The sequence below is a fragment of the Pyrus communis genome, chromosome 15 (assembly GCF_963583255.1).
Source record: "Pyrus communis chromosome 15, drPyrComm1.1, whole genome shotgun sequence".
Taxonomy (NCBI): domain Eukaryota; kingdom Viridiplantae; phylum Streptophyta; class Magnoliopsida; order Rosales; family Rosaceae; genus Pyrus; species Pyrus communis.
In genome coordinates, this window is record NC_084817.1 from 21,474,780 (window position 1) to 21,497,440 (window position 22,661).

The 22,661-nt window shown below is 38.4% G+C and overlaps 2 protein-coding genes across 2 annotated transcripts; one reads left to right on the forward strand and one right to left on the reverse strand.

Moving 5' to 3' along the window:
* The first annotated feature begins 1,457 nt into the window (after window positions 1-1,457).
* On the forward strand, window positions 1,458-3,635 carry LOC137718053 (uncharacterized). Its single transcript, XM_068457565.1, has 2 exons — window positions 1,458-2,498; window positions 2,674-3,635. The coding sequence occupies exons 1-2, from the start codon at window positions 1,864-1,866 to the stop codon at window positions 3,371-3,373; spliced, it is 1,335 nt and encodes a 444-aa protein (XP_068313666.1). The 5' UTR covers window positions 1,458-1,863; the 3' UTR covers window positions 3,374-3,635.
* Window positions 3,636-15,678: 12,043 nt separating this feature from the next.
* LOC137717182 (ankyrin repeat-containing protein ITN1-like) lies at window positions 15,679-19,065 on the reverse strand. The gene is made up of 4 exons (XM_068456482.1): window positions 18,798-19,065; window positions 17,709-18,166; window positions 17,455-17,569; window positions 15,679-16,256 (listed from the first exon to the last, which is right to left on the reverse strand). Exons 1-4 carry the CDS (start codon window positions 19,063-19,065, stop codon window positions 15,679-15,681), a joined length of 1,419 nt encoding a protein of 472 aa, XP_068312583.1.
* Window positions 19,066-22,661: the final 3,596 nt, after the last annotated feature.

The following is a 22,661-nucleotide window of genomic DNA, read 5'->3' on the forward strand; positions in this document are numbered from 1 at the left end:
AGGGGTCATAACTGGTGTTTTCTGCAACCTCTATGTTTCAGTTGATGAACATAGCCAAGATATGGTGGAGAATTTTGTGTGGGATTACCGTCAACAAGTATACAAGTAAGCTAATGTCGAATCTGGTGTCAAGCCTTAATTTGTTTGTGAAACACTTGATATAGAGAGTCATTTCCAAATCAATAGTTGATTGGATCATGGGGCCCGTTGCAGTAGCTCTACTGACACACAAACGATTGTATGACACGACAGTTTTATAGCAGTTGGATTTTCAACAGCCAAATGATCCTAATTGTATAAAAAAATTTAAAAAATTACTATTGGTACATTGTGGCATTTTTGAGTGCGTTATTTTCATATTTGTAGAGACATCAACGGCTAGGATTAATGTAACCGTAAAAAATAAAAATAAAAATAAGAAAATGTTAAAAATTGATTACTATTTTATATATGCTTAATCATCTTCTTCATCTCCAATGTCATGAGAAATTTTTGATTGTGACGAAAACTCGTGTGGTACATAACGTGTTTTTATGTAAATGATGAAAATTTTTATTTTTTAAGTTATTAACTTTTTAATACATATATCTCACTATTTATATAGTGATACATAATGTATCACATTATGTGTTGATCACATTAAAAAATCTCTGGTCACGTCACGGCTCGATATTTATGAATCACAACTGGATGGTACACATGGTGTTCGAGGGATCCATCACCTGTGAATAGAGTTTGGTAGTTGGGAATTGGATTCCCTCCTAAGCAAATGATGGGGATCCTCATGACCACACAACACGGACCATTGGATTTTAATCAAATGGTTACAAACATAGGGTCTCTCTAAAACTTATAATAATTGTAACCATTAGATTAAAATCCAACGGTCCGTATTGTGTGATCATGAGGATCTTCACTATTTGCTCAGGAGGGAATTCAATTCCGGATAGTTGAGCAAAAATAAATAAATAAAAGACCCACGTGTTTGCCCGTCTGTCATCGTGTGGCACAGGGGGAAGAAGCAGCACACAGATTTGCTGGTCACACACTTCGCATACAGAGCCGGAGATTCCATCCTCTCCCAATCCCATAGCTGGAGAGATTAAATACCCTTATTAATATTACAGAGTAGACCGCAAACATCAGTAGCGTGAATTTGTAATTAAACACGATATTAAAATAATTGGTTATTTCGATGAAGCCAAATAAGATGAAATTATGATGGTCAGACCATCTTAGGTGAAATCACACTAAGTGCATCCTTAAGTTCTCGAATTAGTAAAAGAGTCATTCAATATTATGGTTTGATAGTATTTATCTTCATTTAGAAATGAGAGATTTTATGTTCAAATCAGATGATAAATTAGATACCAAATTAAGTTGTTTATTACGTAATTTTACTGAACTTTTTTTTTTTACTAATGTAAAAATATCGATTTATTAAAAAAAAATATTACGGAAGAGACACAGAATAGGTTTATAGGCGGCAGTGAAAAGACAGGTGGCTTGGGTTAGACTCAGAGAGATGGGGCCCCACTAGAGGAGAGAGAAAAAGGGGGGAGAGAGAGGAGAGAGAATTGTTTCTATTCCTCCACAATCCTGAAAATGGCGTAAACTTCGTCCGAGCTGGCAGCGAGGGCAGGCTGTACCCAGCTGTCTCCCAACCCCAAATTAAAAAAAAATAAAAATATACAATCTCACCAGTAACCCTCTTTGCACTTTCCAATTAAGAAACTCCAAATCCAAATCCCAACCAGAAATCAATGGCGGCAGCAGCATTAGCATTTGCTACAAGACTCCACTGAGAGAGAAAAGAGCATAACCATTTACTGTGATTCGATTTGATTTGATTTTGTAGCTCAAATGGATCCATGCCCATTTGTGCGGGTCACAGTGGGCAATCTGGCTCTCAAGATCCCCGTCGCCTCCAAGCCCGCCAGCTCCGTCGTCCACCCTTCCTCCTCTCCGTGCTTCTGCAAGATCAAGTTCAACAATCTCAACATCCCCCCTCAGAACGCCGTCGTCCCTTGCCTACATCCCGACACCCAAACCCTCGACTACCCCGCCACGGCCGCCACCTTCCACCTCAGCAAGTCTGATCTCGACCGCCTCGCCTCCAAGTCCATCTTCGCCTCCAAGCTCTGCCTCAAAATCTCCATCTACACCGGCCGCAGGGGCACCACCTGCGGCGTCAACTCCGGGAGGCTATTGGGCCGGGTTTCGGTTCCCTTGGATCTGGCGGGAACCGAGTCCAAGCCCAGCGTTTTCCACAACGGGTGGGTCTCCGTGGGAAAAGGGGCCAACAAGGGCGGGTCCTCGGCTCAGTCCCAGTTCCATTTGAATGTGAAGGCCGAACCTGACCCGAGATTCGTGTTCCAGTTCGACGGTGAACCCGAGTGTAGCCCGCAAGTGTTTCAGATCCAAGGCAACCTCCGGCAGCCAGTCTTCACCTGCACGTTCAGCTTCAGAACACCCGCCGACCGCACTCAGAGATCCAGGTATAATTCCCTCTTTCCAATTTGGGTTTCAGTTTGAATTTTTTGTTTGCCTTACGACGACGTTTTGTTCAATGCTCGTCTGAATTGAATCGATCCCGTTAATTCTCTTTACGTAGATGCCAATGGTTCAAATCTCAGTTTAATTTTGTATTCCCATTTTGCCCTTTGTTTTCAGGTCGTTACAGTCGGACCAAGGCAGCTCTCGGAGCTGGCTAAGCTCGTTCGGGAGCGAGCGAGAGCGACACGGAAGGGAACGAAAGGGCTGGTCGATTACGGTCCACGACCTCTCAGGGTCGCCTGTGGCTGCAGCCTCGATGGTCACGCCCTTCGTGGCCTCGCCCGGGTCGGACCGCGTCAGCCGTTCCAACCCAGGCTCCTGGCTCATTCTCCGGCCCGGCGACAACACCTGGAAGCCCTGGGGACGCTTGGAGGCCTGGCGCGAACGAGGTGGCGCCGACGGCCTCGGTTACCGCTTTGAACTCATTCCCGACACCAGCGGCCCCGGCGTCGTGTTGGCGGAGTCCACTCTCAGCCTAAACAAGGGCGGGAAATTCGTCCTGGATCTCGGGTCAGGGTCCACTAACCGAGCCGGCCCAAATTCTCCGGGTTGTAGCCCGAGGGGGAGCGGGGACTTCGGGTACGGGTTGTGGCCTTTCTGCATGTACAGAGGGTTCGTGATGTCTGCGAAGGTGGAAGGTGAGGGGAGATGCAGCAAACCTGCGGTGGAGGTGAGCGTGCAGCACGTGAACTGCACGGAGGACGCAGCGGCTTTCGTGGCATTGGCCGCAGCCGTTGATCTGAGCATGGATGCCTGCAGACTTTTCTCGCAGCGGCTGAGGAAGGAGCTGTGTCAGCAGTCCGATCTGGTCGGCTGACTGCGATGAACAACGTCGTCGTTTTGTTGGGGTTTGGTCCTTTTTTGTACTAACGTACAGACTGATGAGAGAGAATGTGTAGGTGTGTATAGTGAGAGGAGAGAGAGAGAGAGAGAGAGAGAGAGAGAGTAGACAGGGCACACTTTGTTTTTAATCGTGTGGCTATTGTTTAATTTTCCCTTTTAGTTTTTAAATGAAGGGTTTGATTTAGTTGCAATTTTTTTTTATTATTTGAGGAATGATATTGGAGTCCCTGACTTAAAAAAAAAGGTAAGTTACATTTTGCATGGATGCAATTTTTATATTTTTTAAACATTTTAATTTTATATCTTTACTATTATTTGATTTCAATTCCGTACAACCATCTTAATTTTTGTTATATTTTCAGTTATCTACTTATGTAAATCTCACGGGCCCCATATACATGTGTGACATGTGGATTAAAAAATAATAAAATGATTTTTAATTAAAGAAGGGCTCTTTCCTTCTCCAACTCATCCTTTCCTTTTTCTCTTCTTCTTTTGGCCTCCGCCCACCCCTCACTCTCATCTTCGCCTCATCTGAATATGCTTACAAAACGACACCCAAACATGAAAGGTAAAATGTAATTTACCTTTAAAAAAATGTTTGATGTTAGTTTTGGTTTTGGATTTGTGAAATAGTTTAAATGTGGATTAGCTGTGATCCAATTGTTGGCACAGCTAAGCATATTAATTAGTTTAATATTAGCTGCTTTTCCGTGTTTGTAGTCTAGTATAAAGTAGTTGTAATTAAATGATTAAGTTTTATGGATACGCAATCATGTATGTTTGAAGATTTGGGTAAGGGAAGGGCGTGCACGCGATGTACTTATTCTGTTTTTGTTTTTGTTTTTTTTTTCTTTTTAACGAAATAAATAAAACTGAGTAATTTGTTTTGATATAATAATATAGGGTACATTGCAATTTGAGTATCTGAATTATTACTTCAATTAAAATTAATTTCTTAAACTATTTTTTTTTGATAAATTAACCATTTGAATTGTTTGAAATCAGCCAATTAACTTTTTACAGTTAAATTCTATCTGTTATTCGTCAAATTCAAAAGTACATTAATATTTTTATCATTACTATTACTTGTAAGTTACAACCATCAAAATAATTATGACATTATTTTCATCATCAGTATTACTTGTCAGCTATAAATTATAATCACCAAAATAATTATGACATGGACTCAAAATAATTCCAAAACGCGAATGTGAAATATTTTCTGAACTTTGGTGAAGGCTATGCGCTCAGTACCGTCCGGTGAAGTGGAAGTTAATTAATTAAATAAAAGCAGAGGAATTATTAATTAATGTGGATGATAGCTGTAATGCGCTTTTGATGGAGGGATTATCATATATTATTGGCTTGCTCGTGTTTGGCTTTGTTTGGTTGGGAGGATTAGTTTTATACAACAATTATATCATATTTTGGTTGTGATTTGTTATGACTTTTGGAACTGTCAGTGTCACCCACCATTATTCCTTATTTAAATTATGGGATCCTTTAAGAGCAGAACATATTAAAAGATAAATATCAAATGTTAATTTGATGGCTGACATGGTAATGTTAGATTTTCTTTACTTTCAATCAATATGTTTTTTTGTTATAAATGATACTTGTATGATACGTTTTAAAAAGATATCAATTAAAATAAATTTTAAAGATCTAGAATTAATGCATTAATTGGAGCCACACAAGAATATAATTAAAAATGATTTGACATCATCTTTTCTCATATGTCAAACTGACATACGAAAACTCATATGTCAATCCACATAGGATTAACATATCGGTTAGAGCTTGCTCTTACCTTCAAATTTGATTACATGACATTCCACTTAGGATTTGACATCTCATTTAGAGATGGTCTAAACTACATTCCTAGTGTTTAGCTAACTTCTAGAATTATGATATGAATACAATGAGTAGGTATCTGTTTCGAAAATTCATAAGATTAATATTCAGATGATGGCCCAGGCCGTTTCTCTTGTAATGTCTTCGTTAGTGGTGGAGTTAGAATTTTAGATTAGGAAGGGCCTCTGACAAATGTTAAAAAAAAAAAAAAAAAAAAAAAGCGCAACAATATATACAGCCAACAATGTAACAACGTTACAACCGCTCATGAATCCCTCTCTCACACTCGCAAATTCATTTCTCAAACGTCGTCAACTCATTGTCTCATTCATCATCTATTCATTGTCTGAGTCACTACTTTGATACTTTAGATTTTTGGTTCGATTCTGATGTTTATTTGCTCGGTGACGACAATGTTGATTTTTCAATTCCACTCCATTTCATCAGTACATTATGGCCAGTTGGGAGTTTTTTTTTTTCTTTTATGAGTACAATGATATATTTTATACTAAGGGAGGGGGAGTTCAGCTAAGCCACATAATGAGCAACCTAATTTGGTATAGAATTCTCCATTCATGAGATTCAAACCTAAGACCTCTCACTTACAAGTGAAGAAGAATACCATTAGACCATAGTACTGAGTGGCTTGGCCAGTTGAGAGTTGATTGGCAAATAAAACAACCTAATAGACAGGGCTAACAAGAACATAAAAATTGCACATGGATGTCAGCAGAATTCAAGCTTGTCAACAACCACCAGAACCATGTGAAAACAATTAAACTCTAGGAGAAAAAAGCTCTCCGTGAAAATAATCTCAGGGTAGGTCGAGGACCATTCTTGTCCCTTTATGGCTCCGCCTCGCGAGACATTATTTTATCAAACAAAGATCATGATTCTAACTGCTTATTCTATTTACCATCGCTTAAAGCTCTCCGTGAAAATAATGTCAGGGTAGGTCGCGGACCATTCTTGTCCCTTTATGGCTCCACCTCGCGAGACATTATTTTATCTCGGAGTCACGTTCACCACTGCGGTCCACTGCATCAACCAGTCTTGTTTGTTGGAGTGGTGGAAGTCGAGAGAGAGAGCAGCCATAGAGGGAGCTGTCAAAAGCTTTTTTGTTGGAAAAAAGGAATAAATGTATGGTGGGGAGAACTCACTACTACAGTGTATTGTATGTTCAATTTTATTTACTGAATTTATTGCTCTCTGTTAGTTAAATTTTCAATAGTCTAAACTGCTTGTTAGTAAGCAAATATATTATATTCAACTCAAGTTTGATCGTTCATTTTACATACTATTGAGTAATTTGGGCTATTAAAAGAGAAAAAAATTCATAGGAACTGAAGCATAACCAATTCAAAAAAGGTTTTACAATTTACATGAGTAAAAATTGGTATGCGACAGAAAATGAGACTAATTGTTGCTAAAAATCTGTGCCATTCGATTGAAAATTTAATAAAAATCACCTTTTTAAAATTCAAAATAAGGAGAAAAGAACTTTAACAGAAGTTTTTTGGTACGCGTGACCCACATCACAACAATAATGAGTCCTCCTAACTATGTCACGCAAACAGTTTTAATGGAATTTGTTGATATGAGACAAAGTGAGACACGAGTTGGATTTTAGCAAATCAAGTGACACAATATAACACACACAAAGAGCAATTGGTATGCGGGTGTACGACTTTGCAATTATGCATCTTGACGAGTACGAGTAATTATTCGCTGGTATAAAACCTTATATGGTTCAAATTTATTGTTCATTCAACAAAATCTGTCCAGTTAAATACTTAAATTTGATGATGTTCCATGAATGTGCCTCTTCAATTTTATAGACCAATACAATCTCTCGAACATTTACTTGAAAACTGCACCATTTCTTGTGGCCTTCTCTCACGGACCTGGAGATAGGGTACTCTTTCACCGGCTCCATCTCTGGGATTGTGTTTTCTAAATTTGGATCCTCTCTGAAAATTAGTGTACGGATTCTAAAGACCAGAAAATTTGAACTCTTAGTATGGAAGTCACATATTTTAATAAAAGAGAGATAAGCGCATTGGAGAAAAAGAGTGTAAAAATCAATTTTCCCAATCACAGTTTTACTATTATCACATTTTCTTATTCCTACTAGTTGGCCTCTAAGTATGGAAGTCACATATTTACCAATGCTTATAACCATAACCATTATGTTGCTAGTTTTCAAATCTAAATATAAATTGTGAAAATTAATTGATTCTCAATTCAGTTCAATCTTGAAGTCATTTGATCACTTTAAGGATAGCTTAAAATTGACACATTCAGAAGCATGTCGAATTTGCGATAAGTACATAATCTAGTTGATGAAAATTTCGAAACAAGGAGACTGAAATTTGGGAAGGGATCTTGAGAGAATCCCTTCCACCAAATCCTGTCAATCAACAAATCCGGATCTTTGAAATTTGATCAAACGGCTAAAGTTATTATAACTTTTAAAGGGGCCTTTTGTTTTTAGCCGTTAGGATCAAATTTTAAGGATCTGAATTGGTTGATTGCCAGGATTTGATGAAAGGGATCCGGAAGAAGATCCCTTTCCAAGATTTGGGGCCTCTTCCGACACTAAAAGGAGAATTATCACCAGTTGAATAGTTAACTAATCAATCTAGTTATTTTTATACTTAAAATAGTAAATTATGAAAAATCACTTACCCACTTTTGGAAAATAATACTTTTTGTCCATAATTCTTAATTCATCACACTAGCAAGTGACAACTCAACTTGTTTGTTGTATTCTCTTTCTAATCAGATTGGATTGAAAGTCCCTGGTTTTTGTTTGTTGTCATTACCTTTTTTTTTTTTAAAAAATAATAATAAATAAATAAATAAATAAAAAGAAAAAAAAAAAGTTAATGGTTTTGCTACAACAATCTATCTTTTTAGGAATTGAAAAGACTCATAAAGACTATTTAGAATATCAAACAAACGATATTATCTAATATTCTAGATAGCACAAATTAATTCTTCAAATCCCGCAAAATATCTATTCACAATACAACGGGTGTAGCTTTAAAACAAGAGAAGTTTAACGAAAAGCTTCGGGTACTGTTCATTTTAACGAAAAAAACATATTTTAACACTAAAATATCAATTCTGATATTATTTACTTTACCATTTATTTCGTTATTATCTTTAAAACTTAAAGTTTTTAAATCATTTTCATTAGTTTTTCTTTAATACAATGTGCCATTCAATATTATGAGTGTTTTCGCCTTCTCACACAACAAAGGTATTCTCCTTTCTTCTTCTTTTTCGAATTCCTGCATTGAATAGTGGGCAGGGCATGAATTTCGCCCATTTCAGAATGCCAGTATGAGATGAGTATCTGTGAATGGGATGGGAAATCCCGAAAATATTTTGATTTTCCCAAGTTTCAGTCAATCGAGATAATCGGTTTGGTTTTGGGTTTTTTTTTTTTTTTTTCTTTCTTCCCAAACCATTCAATTCGGTTTTCAGTATGATAATTTCGATTCGGTAAACATCCTTATCCAAAACTGTTTAGATTTTTTATTTTCTTATTTATTAATTTTCTGTATCATTCAATATTATAAAGTAGTGAAGAAAAATCCAATACAGCAAGCTGATTTTTTTTTGGAATAAGCAATATTATCTATATTAAAGGGAGGGGTGGGCTTAGCCTTACAATGAGCTAGCAATAATGTGGTTCAAATTCGCCTCTGACGAGAATCGAACCTGAGACCTCTCACTTACAAGTGAAGAGGAATACCACTATACCGTAGTACTAAGTGACAGCAACCAAACTGAATTAAGTAACAAGGGAAGTTGAAATAGTAGCATACAATATATAATACTCATTTTTGAGCTTTCTACACATCATTTTGTTTACAAAAAAAATTGTAAAATATTCAATTTGAAGTGCGGATAAAACAACAATCCAGTTGGAAATGCTTTCAAATTATGTGCGTCTCGCACCCACACCTGATCTTTTGCAGTCACACTTGTTTGTATCAAATAAACACCACTGCTGCTTGAAAGTCACACAAGAATCATAAAGTCGTGTTTACACGTACCAATCTGCAACTCAACCCATGTTCTGCAAAACTAATTTTTTTTGTGATATGCAATTTTCTTGCTTTGTCGTGCTTTGAAGGAAGTCCCCAGGAGTAAGGAAAAGAAAAGAAAAAAGAAAAAATAGTTTTTTTTTTCTTTTTGGGCTACTGTTTGTTTTTCTAGGGTCTCACATTGTTTGACCTAGTTGGTTTGGAATCTTGGCCCTATCAATCATCTCAGACGCTGCATTAAACTCACACGGAGCAATGACATGCTGGACTCGTCATCCCCGCTATAATGAGTCGTGTGCATTGATTGCCGAAGTTAAGGTAGATTCTGATCATACAAGCAATGATGATAAGGTTTTAAAGGTTTCTGCATCTGTTTCGAATAATATATGAATAATTGATTCTGGTGCTACTGAACACATGACTTATGATTCTAGATAGGTACAAACATTAAACCCATCCACCAAAACTAACGTGAGTGTTGCTAATGGTAATGTTGCCCCCATTATTGGGGAATGTGCTGTCTCTCTTTATGATACCCTTAATCTTGATTATGTACTTGTTGTTCATTCTCTTGACTATAATTTATTATTTGTTTCTCAAATAACTGTTGCCCTACATTGCTTGTATTTTTTGGCCTTCCTTTTGTGTTTTTAAGGATATTCGGACTCGCAAGACGATTGGTTATGGTATTAAGAAGGGAAATATCTACTATTTGGAACTGACATCGAATAGTACTCGAATGTTGACTCAAGCTCTTGCCGTGGAAGGATCTCAGGGGGAGAAGAATAAAGCTTCGAAGGTTTGGTTGTGGCATTGTCGACTTGGACATCCTTTTTTTAGTTATCTACGAAGGTTGTTTCCTAGCTTATTTGTTCATAATGATGTTTCTAGCTTTAAATGTGGTGTTTGTGAATTGGCTAAAAGTCATTGTACTTCATTTCTGTCCAGTTTGAGTAAAAGTTTAGTTCCATTTATGATAATTCATTCTGATGTGTGGGGGCCCTCTAAAACTGCTACATTTGGTGGTGCTCATTGGTTCGTTACTTTTATTGATGATTGCACACGTATGACTTGGGTTTGTTTAATGAAGTCCAAAAGTGAAGTTCCTTATTTGTTTCAACGATTTCACAAAATGGTGCAAGTACAATATAAATAAAAAATACAGGTTCTCAGGAGTGATAATGGTGGCGAATATGTGAACTCTGAACTTCGTGCCCTTTATGATCATCATGGTATGGTTCATCAAACTACATGCCCATATACTCCACAACAAAATGGAGTTGCCGAATGCAAGAATCGTCAACTTCTGGAGGTTGTTCGTGCTTCCTTGCTCGAGGCACGTCTCCCTTTATCCTACTGGGGAGAAGTTCTCACTTCAGATGCGTATCTTATTAATCGTGTTCCCTCTTGATCAGTTGATTTTCAGACACCACTTCAAGCTCTTTCTTCACATGTTGATGCTTATGTAATCCCCAATCTTCCACCTCACATGTTTGGCTATGTGGCCGTTGTTCATCTCCACAAACAGCAGATGAGTAAGCTTGAACCTCGGGCCTTACGATGTGTTTGCGGGATATGCCTTCAGTAAAAAAAGATATCAATGTTATCACCCTCTAACAAAAAAGCTATTTATTACTATGGATGTTGCATTTCATGAGCATGAGATGTACTTTGCCAATCCCAATTCTTCACTTCATGGGGATAATCAACTAGAAGTTCAAACTCTTGATTATACAATTCCGGATACAGATATTGTGAATGATTTAGAATTAAGTGGTGATGACTCGGAAACAAGTGGTGATCATTCACAAGAAAATAGTGATGTGAATGACGTGGAATTAAGTGGCAATGTCTTGGAGACAAGTAGTGATCATTCACATGAAAACAATGTTGAAAACCTTGTAAGAGACGAGCCGACGCCACCAAACAACTCATTGCCTTCCTCACCACTGGACAATCCAGTGCCGCATGTTATCTCACAGTTAGTCTCGCCACTATTAAGCCCTAATGACCATAACGAATCATCTTCGATCTCGGATGCACCATCACCATGTCGTTTCCCTAACTGTGTCACCCGAGGTATTCCTAAACTTACTTATGAACCTAACCCTAAATGCAATACTAGATATTCATTGAATAAACCCAACCCTGAGCCTAATGTGCTATACATGTTAAGAAATTATGTGTTTACTAGTTACTTGTCATAATTATCCATGCAACTTCGCGCCGTTCTACAAGAACGTTGATGTTCTTATCTCCCTCTAACGGCAGAAAGATTGTCTCATTAAAGTGACAACTCGCAAATGAGCAGTAGAAAGATCGCGTGCAAGGGCTCAAAGATAGCTAATGTGAAGGAGAATCATAATCGACAAATATTTACATCCTTCTTTGAGGACCCATGTTGGTATGTTGCAGCGGCGTAACTTGGCACATGAAATGCACACCCAAATGTGTAAATACGAAAAACGTCAGGTTCGTACCCAGTAACCAACTGTAACATCATATAGGTTGGGTGGCAATGGGCCTTAAAGGTGGACCAACATAACTGTGTACAAGATTGCATAACCCTAGGCAAAAACCGAAAACCGAAAACTTGGTACGTTCACAAAAATCTAGGCGATCATCATTTAAATTGCGCTTTATGATCACTGGGCGGGGCTATTTGGGGTGAACACGGGAATTTGATGTTCAATTATAAACCCAAAATACATGCAATACTTTATTGAAAACCGTCGATATAAACTCTCCAACATTATCCGGACCTTAAGGGATAAGTAGGGTGGTGAACACTTAATCGGCCATGAGGTTTAGCAGCAATGTGTGTGGACAAACATGTGACCAATTTTTCAATTCATTAACCAAAACCATAAGTATTTATATGGTCCGCATGTTGGTTGGATTAGTCCACACATATTCCCTTGAATGCACTGTAGAAAGAGAGTTGTTTCGTATCTTTGCGAGGAATGATATTGAAATCAATTTCCCTAATGAGCAGGCTTGGCAAAGTATGTTTTATAGTCACAAGATCTTTACTTCGGGTAAGAAGATGCGTCGTAGCATCATTGTTCGACCTAAGTGTCCCTAAAGGTTGTTCCAAAGCAAGTAAAACTGCTCAATCACCAGGCTCCAGGCCGACCATATATGGTGTGTTCCCAGTTGGGAGATAACTCACTGGCCCCAAATCAAAGCCTCATGCTCATTTTTGGAGGTGGTGCAAAGATATTCCACTCTATTTTCTTCAGTGGTTTCATTTATGATCATTGTTCTCTCGAATATCCTTAAAAACTCAACGATAAGGAGAATTTAAGGTCCCTTAAATGGTAATGCAATACCATTCATATAACGAGGAGCGTGCCAAATACTTTTAATCAGGTTGGATAGACCTGAAGTCGTTGTTAGAGATGTGATTTAGGTGTAAAGTTAGTGTGCGTAGTACACATTCATCCAGACAACTAACTTTCCCACATTCCTACCTAATCAGGTGTTAAGAAACATAATTCAATTAACTCATATTCGAGGACAATATCAATAAGATTATCCATAAGTAAAACAATCACCAAACATGAATCCAAGAACATGAAAAAATATTCACAAAGTAAATGGTTTACTAAAGGGATTTGGCCAACAAGGTCATCCATGTGAAAGTTCTACTCTTCCAACGATGTTTGGTGGAGCAAAATTAGTCTCACATATTGATTACTAGAATTGTACTTCTTAACAACATCGGTACGGGCACGAACAGGTGCATAACCAATGATCTATTCCATCAAGACAGAAGTAGCTTTTGCAGGGTTAAAGTTTGGGAATACTATCGCTTATTCTTAAAGTTTTAGGTCTTAGGTGCCAAGGATCATGCTTCGGGCATGATGCCACACCTTGGCAGGCCCTGATTCTACCACATGTTGTAAAAACAAACTCGAAATTGGATTGTGAGAGAGACAGACCCGAATTGGGTTCGTTAGGCTTCAGCCGAACTGGTATAGATCTATACCTTTATCTCATGTTTGTGGTAGTACTCAGATTAGAGATTTCGGTAAACTTCCTGCTTTCTAAATTGCTACTTCAAGGGCGAGTTAGAAACATGGAAGGATGAGAAAAGTATTCTCCAGTCAAAATTTGATCGGATTTATAAACTTCAGAATTGTACTCATTTGTGGACGTAATCATGGTGTGCTTCGGGCAATATGTCGCATGATCATACAGTCTGTAGAAGCGAGCCAAAAAGCCATGGAATCCTCGTTCAGGAGGTATTTCCATTGATAACGCTTCGGGCATAAGTCTTCGAATAAAGATCATGGCAGAGGCTTATTCAGCTCTTCCATGCCATTGTTGGCTTTAATGGTTTCTCAGCTTCGTGATAGTTAAGTGGAGATTCACGTCTTGTAACCCACATTAAGTAGTTTCTATTATAAACGTCCAAATAAGGAAAATCAAACTTGTGACGGTTCGACAATCCATTGAATTGGAGGGAATGAGAATGAATCTTCCATAAGCATCAAAGTTAGAACATTCGAGTTCTAAGACATGGTTTTCATGAAAAACGTCGGGTTTTCATATGTGTATTATTTTATGAAAACTTCGGGTTTCAAGGACACTAAATTTGAAACTACATGTTCAATTTAGTTTATGAACGTTTAGTTCATAAAAGAGAGGTTTATGCAAGAACACAGAATGCAATATGCTTATTTAAGTGTAGTGGATTTGAGGTTCTTCAGGAACTCAAGTGTGAGAGCTTCGTTACTACGAAAGTATGTGTTGGTTCAAAGTATAAAAATAAATTATTGAATCGCTAATATCCAAAAGTGATCTTCAGGTCAATAATATTGGATTCATTATCGGATTAATGTACTGCATGTCACTTTTAATCAATTCAATAAATCGGGACCAAACATGGTCGATTGTAAAAAAATAATATTAGAATGATAGTATCGGGTCGAAAATAGCATAGCCCAAAGGATAGGGTTGGGTGCCGTGAGCAAAAAAGGTGCTCGGAAGTGGGCTGCAGGCCACGGGTCCAAGGGATAAGCCCAGCCATGAAGGTTGGTGTGTTAGGCCAGGGGGGTTAGGCACGGGAACAGGCCCAACAAAATTGTTGGCCTGGTTGTGGTGCGAGGAACCCAGCCGAAGGCTGGTTATAGTATAAGGTCGAGGAAAGGAGCCCAGCCGCATGGATTGGCTGAAAAACTGTGGGCCGGGGCTAATACAAGCCCAGCAAGCATGGCAGCTTGCTGGCGTAGGCTGAGACAAGGGATGAGGGCTGCAGGCCTGTGCCTGGGAACAAGCCCAGCATGCTTCTGGCATGTGGGTTTGGGCTCGGGTGGACTAGGGCTTTCAGGCCCCTGTGGCATGTAAGCCAAGCCGAGGCTTAGTTGTGTTCGATGTGGAGCAAGAGGCCCAAAAAGGCTGCACATGTGGTCCAGTTTGTCGACGCCATCCTACGGTGATGCCAAAGATTACCCAAATATTTTTTTTTTCGAACCTAGGGTTTAGGAAACCCAAAATTTACTTTTAATTTATTTTATATACATTGACTCAGATATTCCACATAGCAATTTAATTGTGCGATGCATGAAACAAATATATGGAATATATTGTAGCAATTTAATTGTGCGATGCATGAAACAAATATATGGAACATATACAATATATATATATATATATATATATATATATATATATATATCGGAAGGTAGATATAAATGCAGGGGGTTCATCCATCATGGGGAATGTTTTCATGCTTCAAGGTTGTTTAAAATATCTTACTTTATTTTAAGAGTACCTGATTGGCAGAAAACTATAAAAGCCTTTGAATTTGTAGAAGATCCTTCTCAAAAAGCCGGAATTGCATCTTCAATGCGTTGTATCACATTCAACATAAAAAATAAATAAATAAATAAATTGAATCAATAGCATGTAGATCAATTCAAGAAAATAATGAATTAATCATAAAAAAAAAGATTAAAACGTAATACTCCCTAGATTGAATATGAAACTCTCTTTAGCGTAGCGTCAAGAGTGTGCTGATAATGTGTTGTAGGCATAGTTTACTAAACAATTATGGAGGCCAGAGAGAGGGAAGGTGCGGCATAAAGAAAGAAGAGAGAGATGTGTAATTAGGGGTGTGTTCTATCACACCTCATTGTGCCTTTATTTATAGTAGTAGGGAAGGTTAATTCCTTACCCTTTTAGGATTACAATTCTTAATAGGTAATCAACTCCTAATAGGAATATAAGAGATATTTCTAGATATACTAGAATTTACATAATCAAATTCCTAATCTAATAGGACTGCAACAATTTATACTGGCAATAGATTTCTAATTTTTTGGAGCAATCATTGTAACAAGCAATTTTTTAGCTTCAATTACATAGCAATAGAGGCAGCAGCCTGGTCACTAGCTGCCGTTGCCACGAAATAAAATATACATAACAAAAGGCAGCCAGTGACACAAATGGCATTGGCATTGGCAAAGGCAAAGGAACGTTGTAAAACTGCATATGTGCCAGTGACGAATGCAATTGCCATGCACATCATGCTAATCGAGGTATAACCCAACATAAGGTCGACCGTTTGATAGTCGATCAAATTGTCTTTCCGTCGGCGCCCCATGAAGAGGTGGAACGCAACAGATGAACTGGAGAAAACCATGGCTAACGTATTTGTTATAATGAATGCTTGAAAGGCTTTGGTTCTAATCAGAATTGGAGCACCCAGAGTGTTGAAACCACCTGGCATGGTGAAACCCGCTGTGAATGTTACAGTTGCTATGAGTGTGGCTGCTATCAAATTGGTATCCCTCATTTTCTTCGAGATATCTGCAATCCTCATTCCTTTTACTTCTGTCCTCTTGTTTTTGGCTTCTTTGCCCATGTTTCTGGCTTCCTCTTCTTTGCTCTCCTTTTCTTCGAGATATCTGCTACCCTCGTGTTCTTCAAGTAAATCTACAAATTAAAGTGAAATAACATGGGAAAAAAAAGCTCGACTATTATAAAGCCATGCCCTCAATTTAGGGTTAGAATAGTATATTGTGAATGACTTAGAACTCTTTTGGGAATGCTTTTAAATGACTAAACTCGCTTTTAGAGAAGATGTTTTTGGATTGCAATCGCATTGTTATGTGTTTCTTGTAGGAGTTGTAGGAAGCACTTTAAGAGCATCTCCAATGGAGATGTTAAAAAATAAATGTCAAGTGTTAATTTGATAGCTGATGTAACAATGTCAGATTTTCTATTTTTCTAAGTGATATGTTTTTTGTTATAAATGATATTTGTAGAATATATTTTAAAGGGAAATCAATTAAAATAAATTCAAGATCTGTAATTGGTGTATTAATGGGACCCATACAATAAAATAATTAAAAATTATTTGACATCTCTTTTCTCATATGTCAAATTTGACATGTGAAAACTCATATGTCAATCCACATAGGACTGACATATCGGTTGGAGCTTACTCCAACCTTCAAATTTGATTACATGACATTTCATTTAGGATTTGACATCTCATTTGAAGATAGTCTAATTGCTTTTCCAATATAAATTTCCATGTTTGCTAAATATTGGTTTCAAAAACATCTCTTTTTAAAAACACTTTCAATTATTTAAAAACACTTCTCAAATGAGTCCTTATTCTTAACTAAATCACATAACAAGTTATTTATAGAAAACTAATCCTAATCCTTAATAGGCAAGGAAATAAAACCCTAATTCCAATGAATTAGGCCTAAATTCTAAAGTACCTATTAACAAAATCCTCTTTGTTAACAGTGAAAAGACAATTTGATATTTTATCACAAAATAAAATAATGAAGAGTAATGTAATGTAGCACAAACTAAATTTTGCTATTTTTTACTCAAATCTCATTCATATGTCATCATATCATCTTTAATTTGGGAAGAAAAAAAAAATCCAGATTTTCTCTCTCTCACATTTTTTTTCTTTTAATTTTTTTTTTTGATTTTTTATATATTTACACACGACTTCATCTAGTATTACGTTAGGAGAAGAGTCTTTTGCAACTATAATATCAGGAATGGCATTAAAACAGAGAATAAAAATATGCAAAGTGAAACATTCTAAAGACGATTTAGAACAACGTAATTGTTTGAGATGTTAGATCAACGTATTTGAAATACAAACATTTTTCTTGCTCGTTTTCACTGATGTTACTTTCGCCCTTTACTTCCAAATTGGCACTATCCTTTGGAATTGAACTTTTCCCACCCTCTTCTTCCATGCGTTCTTTGGTATATCTCTGCGCAACATGTCATCATGTTGTCAATCTTTCATTTGATGCATGATAGTGAGACTTTCAGTTTTTACCAACAGAGCAGCAAAAAAGGTTGAAAACGAGAGAGTGGAGGGGAAATGAATTGCAAGTGCTATGGGGTTACCTTCAATCCTGAAAATTTACCGTTAGCCAAAAAGATGTCAGGAGTTCTTAGGTTCTTTATTTTTGATGCCATTGTACCGGAATCAGTTTCATTTATAAGGCTGCAAAGTGACGAGTTTTCAATGATAAATTTGACAACTTGTTCACTATTGATGCTCTCCATGGCGAAGTGAACAACATTCCGGCCTTTGTGATCAACCAGCTCGCAACAATCGGGGCAGTATGAAAGGAGCTCATTCATAACATGAACATGGCCATGGCTGGCTGCAATGTGAAGAGCGGTCTTTTTCTCATCCTTGTCGCCAATGTAGACCGCAGACTGAGACTGGTCATAATATAATAGCTGCTTCAGAACTGAAAGATGACCAAAATATGCGGCATAGTGAAGCGGAGTCCATCCTTTATGGTCTGCTTCGCTGGTCAAAAACCAATTTGTGTCCAGTATTTTTTTTGTTATAACTGAAACAAAAACAAACAAAGTTAGTCTTGGACGACCAAATGGTATTCCATTAAGCGATGATTACTCAAGTCATCGTAAACACCAAGGCCATCTGTTTATTGGACAACAATCGAAACTCTTGAAGAATTATCTAGTTACATTCTCAGATGCATTTGATTTATATGATACGGATAGAGAATTTGAGTGTGGTTGAGAATCTTGTTTAACAGTAACGATATTCAATTGGGTTAATTTTTGGCGAGGATGATTCTTCAAAAGAAACAAACAGTATGTACACTTCAAAAGTTGTCTTGAAAATGTTACGTAGACTTCAAATTTTGCTGCAACATTGGTTATGCACCGACACATGATGGTTGAGCAGTTTTGAAGGGCTTTATGTTACGGCCATTGATGCTAATTAAACTACCAACACTACTACGTACAACTAATTAACAACAAAATTAACGGTAAGAATTCACTTTTTATATTTTTAAATTTGAATTTGTATTGTAATACTCAAATAAATAATCTTGCACAAAAGAATGAAAGATTGTAAGCCTATTCTATGACTTAGAAGTTTAGAACCTACCATTCAAACTATGACTTGTTATGTTATACATTCTATGAAAGTAAAAAAGGAAGGATAATTACCTTCATCGTTGAAAATTGCTGCAGCGTGTAGAGATGTTCTACCGTTGGGGCCACCATGGGCAATTGACATGCATGTTTCTAATATTTCAGAGACCACGTCTTGATAACCTCTCTCAGCTGCGAGGTAGAGTGGAGTTTCGCCGGCTTCATTAGCTGAATATGGAAAATCCGGGTCCTCTCTAATCAATATTTGAACCACACCAGTGTGATGATGTCGAACTGCCTCATGCAAAGCCGTGTCCTTAGAAGTAGTGATTGTCCTGACCATCTGCGTGGCTATATCTAGTCCGCTTTCAATCTCGTGGTTATTGCAATCATGATGAGAATTTTTTGCACACTGAAGGAGGGCTTTCACTGTGGCGACAAGTGTTAGACGAAGTCAACATCCACGCGTGTTTCCCACGATTTGAGGACTCCTCTTTAGTTCAAACTGTGATCGTTTCTGATATCCCTAGTTTATAGGATTGTTTAGTTTCAGTTGTTTGTTGTAAGCCAAACACTGAGCATGTAATCTCCTTTTCTGTTTGTATCTCCTTGTATCTAGGGTTTTCAAACTCTTGTTGTAATCCTGATATTAATATAAATACATGCATCCCATGTTGAACTGGGTATGCAGTTTTGAGTGAAAACCCTACGTGAGTAAAAGTTTTTTACATGGTATTGAGCCCTACAGTCTAACGACTCGATCCAATCATTTTTTTTTCTCACGCTTCCATGGCTGACGGAAATGGTACCTCCTCCCAGACCACTATCACCAACCTCCCTACTACAAATCCCTTCCATCCTTTCTCCACCGTGGTCCATATTAAGCTTGATAGAACCAACTACCCACTGTGGTTGGCTCAAATTCTCCCAATTCTCCGAAGTCGAGATCTGATGGGATATGTGGATGGTACCTCCGTCTGTCCTCCCAAACACTTGCCCGGTATCACCACTATCAATCCACAGTATGCAGCATGGGTCCAACAGGATCAAACGATCCTTAGCTGGATCAATGGATCCTTAACTGCTTCTGTATTGTCTACTGTGGCGAGCAAGCGGACTGCTCGTGCCACTTGGGAAGCCTTAGAGCAGAGGTATGCCTCGACATCCCAAAATCGAATTTTGTTTCTGCGAAATGAATTGTTGCAGACTAAGAAAGGTGATCTTTCTGTTGCGGATTACTTGGATCGCATGAATGCGATAGCTGATAACCTAGCCCTAGCCGGGCAACCTGTCAATGATGATGAACTTGTCCAGATTGTGTTGAACAATCTAGGACATGCCTTTGAAATGACGGTGAGTGCTGCTCAAGCTCGGGATTCTCCCATTACCTATCCCACACTTGAGGCACTACTGTTGACTACTGAACGTAGAATGGTGGAACAACAAGCTTCCTTCGCTGAGACTGCTCCTGTGAATGCCTTTGTTGCTGCTCGAGGTCGTGGCGGTGGAAGGTCGAGAGGAAATGGGAGAGGTCTATCTCCATCCAATCGTGGCACTTCATTCCATCACCGAGGTTACAACCCTCGTCCCAATCATCAGCGCAACCCGGCTACTGGTGATCGTCCTTCTTGTCCTGGTGAGCGTATTGTTTGCCAAATTTGTGGAAAGCCCGGTCATCCTGCCCTTGATTGCTACCAACGAATGAATGCCGCGTATGAAGGTAGGATTCCTACAACAAAACTCTCAGCTATGACCTCCTCTCCCATTACTCTGAACAAGCAAAAGAATGGCAATTGGCTTTTGGACACCGGTGCTAATGCACACATTACTCCTGATCTTCACAATCTCGTCAATCCTAAAGAGTATTCTGGTAATGAAACTGTTGGAGGAGTAGGTAATGATTCTGGCATCAATATTTTGCATTATGGTTCCAATTACTTACGAACTAAAGCTTGCTCATTCACATTAAACAATATTCTCCATTGTCCCACTGCTTCTCAACATCTAGTTTCTGCCCATAGGTTTACCTTAGATAATCGATGTTATCTATTAATATTTCCCCATTTTTTTCTTGTTAAGGACCTCAAGACCCGGAAGACGCTTTTCCGAGGGAGATGTGAGAATGGGTTATATCCATTTCCAAGTAGCAGTGGACAATTCCAGTATCCCATTTCAGCCTTTGTTGGAGTCCGGTCTTCTGTGACAAAATGGCATGCTCGTCTTGGTCATCCATCTCATTCCATAATTAAGTTTTTGATTTCAAATAAATTGGTACCAATTCATGGTACTCCTGATGTAAGTTTTTGCGAGTCTTGTCCCCTAGGAAAGAGCACTCGATTGCCTTTCTATGCGTCTGAGTCTGTTTCTCAATTTCCTTTGCAACTGTTGCATTCTGATGTGTGGTCTTCTCCAGTTATCTCTAATGAAGGTTTTCGTTATTATGTTTTATTTGTGGATGACTATTCTCGTTATTCCTGGATTTTTCCTATGAAACACAAAAGTGAAGTCTTCGAAATCTTTGTTCAATTCAAAGCTTGTGTTGAAAAAATGCTTAATCTTTCCATTAAAACTTTTCAATGTGATGAAGGAGGTGAATATAAGAGTCGTGCATTTCAACATTTCCTTAGTACAAATGGAATTTCTCAACGTTTTTCATGTCCCAAACATCCGGAACAAAATGGACTTGCCGAAAGAAAACATTGACACATTGTTGAAACTAGTGTAGTTATGCTTTCTCAATCTCACTTACCCAATCGTTTTTGGTTTGATGCGTGTTCCACTGCCACATATTTGGTGAATCGAATGCCAACCAAACTTTTGTCTCATGTGTCCCCTTATGAGAAGTTGTTTAACAAAAAACCAAAGTATGACATGTTGAAAGTGTTTGGTTGTCGATGTTTTCCTTGGTTGGTACCTTACACAAGCAATAAACTTCAACCCAAATCCAAATCTTGTGTTTTCTTAGGCTATTCTCTTAATCATCAAGGCTATAAGTGTTTGGATTTGTCCACACGCCGAGTGTACTTGTCTCGACATGTCCTCTTCGATGAGGACTCCTTCCCTTTTAAGGGACTCACATCTCCCTCTGCAGGCGTCATTCCATCAGGTAACCATGTCTCACCTGAACTTTTATTAACTTTTAATATGCCTACTAGGTCCACTTCTTCACTACCCCACGAATCCATCAGCAGCCCAACACTTTCAAACCCTATTCCTCCATCACCTAATCAAACACCCTCTTCCTGCGACCAACCATGTTCTCCAATAACTACTCAGTTACAACTTGAACCCCCTACTTCCCTCACCCCACCCCGTCCTCCTTCCCCTACACATTTACTTTCTCTGCCTGTACAACCAACTTCATCCTTCCCCAACAGTCTCCCCTCAAATGAGCAAGTCACGATATCCACACAAACGATCCCAATGGAACCTGAGCCTCTGAACAGTCATATGACCACCCGTTCCCAGTCAGGCATTCACAAACCCAACCCTAAATACGCCATGCATGTCTCTGTTGACCAGTTTCCACTTGAACCCACTTGTTTTAGTCAGGCTGTGAAGTCTCCTGAATGGCGCAGTGCTATGGTACAGGAGTTTAATGCCCTGCAGCAATGTGGGACATGGACCTTGGTTCCCTTTCATCCTCGCATGAACTTGCTTCCAAATAAGTAGGTCTTTAAGCTGAAACGCCGTGCAGATGGCACGATTGAACGCCATAAGGCGCGTCTCGTGGCAAATGGGTTTCATCAGAAGGCTGGTGTGGATTACACCGAAACCTTCAGTCCTGTTGTCAAGCACACCACAATTCGCCTGGTTCTCAGTCTTGCTGTCTCAAAAGGTTGGCATGTTAGGCAGCTTGATGTCCAAAATGCCTTTTTGCATGGGTTTTTACGTGAAGAAGTATATATGAGACAGCCTTCGGGGTTTATTGACAACCAA